General features: G+C 39.7%; 1 protein-coding gene across 1 annotated transcript in view; it reads left to right on the top strand.

The window, feature by feature from the left end:
- The window catches only part of LOC100533407 (tryptophan 5-monoxygenase), a gene marked incomplete in the record, with an annotated part of 29,309 nt that overhangs the window by 21,970 nt on the left and 5,210 nt on the right, over window positions 1–2,129 (top strand). Inside the window, 2 exon segments of the mRNA NM_001204690.1 lie at window positions 1,185–1,231; window positions 1,795–1,928. Of these exon segments, the coding sequence (NP_001191619.1) occupies window positions 1,185–1,231; window positions 1,795–1,928 (181 nt within the window).

The following is a 2,129-nucleotide window of genomic DNA, read 5'->3' as shown; positions in this document are numbered from 1 at the left end:
CCCCCCTCTAGTTTTTGCACAATGACTTATAATATATCAATTTTCAATATTTTTGTAAACACCTGTTAACTGTATTATAGAAAATTCTTTAATAAATAGGCCTACTTATTTACAATCCCAGTAGGTGGTTCCTACAGATTTTAAAAGGTTTACAGAATGGACACAATCAGCAGCTTTTAAAAGCAAGTCCATCATTGTTGTTCCTTATCGCGACATTATGATAATTGAATGCATGTTTTGAGAATCTGTAGCGCAAAAAAGTGTTCAATATAAAATCCAATTTCTTATAACAAGTTTTGCCAACAAAAAGCACCATTGGTGAGCAGTAACCGGGCCATAATATGCAAAAGGTGTGTGAGAAGCGGGATGTGCTGTGTACAATCCCATTTTTTTCCCTCGTGACAGAGATTTACAGTTTTTAATCTAAGCTCAATTGTTGTTGCAAAATATTATGGTGTAGTTAAAATGCACTATTCTGGGCAAAACGTGGGTGACATTGATTCACCTGTTAAAGAGATATTAGAGGATAAGTTGCGCCACGGATTTTTGATCGCACTAAAGTCTTGTATGAGATCGTGCACTCAGGTAAAATTCCGGTTCGTCATGGGGGGCTTCTCGCACAATGGACAACTCAACAATAGCAAGGGTGGTAGTAATAATATGTGTCCTTCGTTTTGACGCCCATGGTTTGCATGCTTCTCACTGATTCTCAGTGAAGTTTTTATGAAAAGCTAAAAGCGGCGATCACGGCATGAGGGCAATCTCTTGGTAGGCCGAAGTGTGACGTTATAATTCTAGTCTACGTCACCATCAGACGTAGACAGACCGACAGACAGACATTTTTTTATCTCTACTACTAGCTAAAACCACCATAGGTAGAAGCAGTAAAGCTTTTGAGTGCTCAGAATGTGACAAACTTTTCTCTGCCAGAAGTTGTCTCGATGGCTATACCAGGACCAGAACCCACAAGTCATCCTAACCTTTGATTCTACTCAATCTTTCATTTCACTTGAGAAATATTCCCTTCCGCGGATGCATTGGTCATCGTCAGACATTGACAGATGAACATTTATTATTAGCTAGACCTAGCAATACAGCCAAACGCTGCTAATCTTAAGGAATTAACCCTTGCGACACAATTATGGACACCTTACATCTTATTGACATTGTCCTATTGTCCACAGAGAAGATAATGTACCACAACTAGAAGACATCTCCAGGTTTTTGAAAGGTTAGTGACTGCTCACCTTTTTTTTCGTTTATTCTTTCTTTTCGCTCCACTTTGAGCAACTGTTTTGTAATCGGTTATCTGTATTTTTTTTAATATGGAATTGGGTTGACACTTTTCATGTTTAATCTGTCTGGATTCTTGACATGGTAGAATTGTGCATATGTGTGTGTGCGCGTGTGTGTGTATGTGTGTGTGTGTGCGTGTGTGTGCGCGCGCGTGTATGTATATGTATGGGTGTCGTGCATGTGTGTGAGTGTGCATGTATGAGTGTGTGTGAGTGTGAATTAATAAATGTTTTTGAGTGTGTGTGCGTGCGTGTGTGTGTGTATGTGTGTGTGTGCGTGTGTGTGTGTGTGTGTGTGTGTGTGTGTGTGTGTGTGTGTGTGTGTGTGCGTTTGTGCGCGTGTGTGTGTGTGTGCTTTCTTCTGTGTGTGAGCATATTAGGACCAAAGATTCATTTGTCATAGTATATACTGCATTGCTCATTTAAGATTCCGTACATTTCTGAATTCATACATTTCGGAATTCATAAACAATGTAATGTATTTTTAACCTAACGACAGCTCGCACTGGCTTCACTCTGAGACCTGTCGCTGGCTACCTGTCATCACGTGACTTTCTGGCCGGCCTGGCCTTCCGGGTGTTCCACTGTACCCAGTATATACGTCACGACACAGACCCCTTCTACACACCGGAGCCGTAAGTGACGTCATAAAATGACCTTTTAATATGAAATTTAATTCAGCGTTTTAATGGCATGCTTATGTAAACTTATACATGCTTACGAACAGACTGACAGATACACAAACGGATAGATAGATAGATAGATAGATAGATAGATAGATAGATAGATAGATAGATAGATAGATAGATAGATAGATAGATAGATAGATAGATA

This window comes from Aplysia californica, unplaced genomic scaffold (genome assembly GCF_000002075.1).
Source record: "Aplysia californica isolate F4 #8 unplaced genomic scaffold, AplCal3.0 scaffold00183, whole genome shotgun sequence".
Taxonomy (NCBI): Eukaryota; Metazoa; Mollusca; class Gastropoda; order Aplysiida; family Aplysiidae; genus Aplysia; species Aplysia californica.
This window is presented reverse-complemented; position numbering and strand designations above follow the sequence as displayed.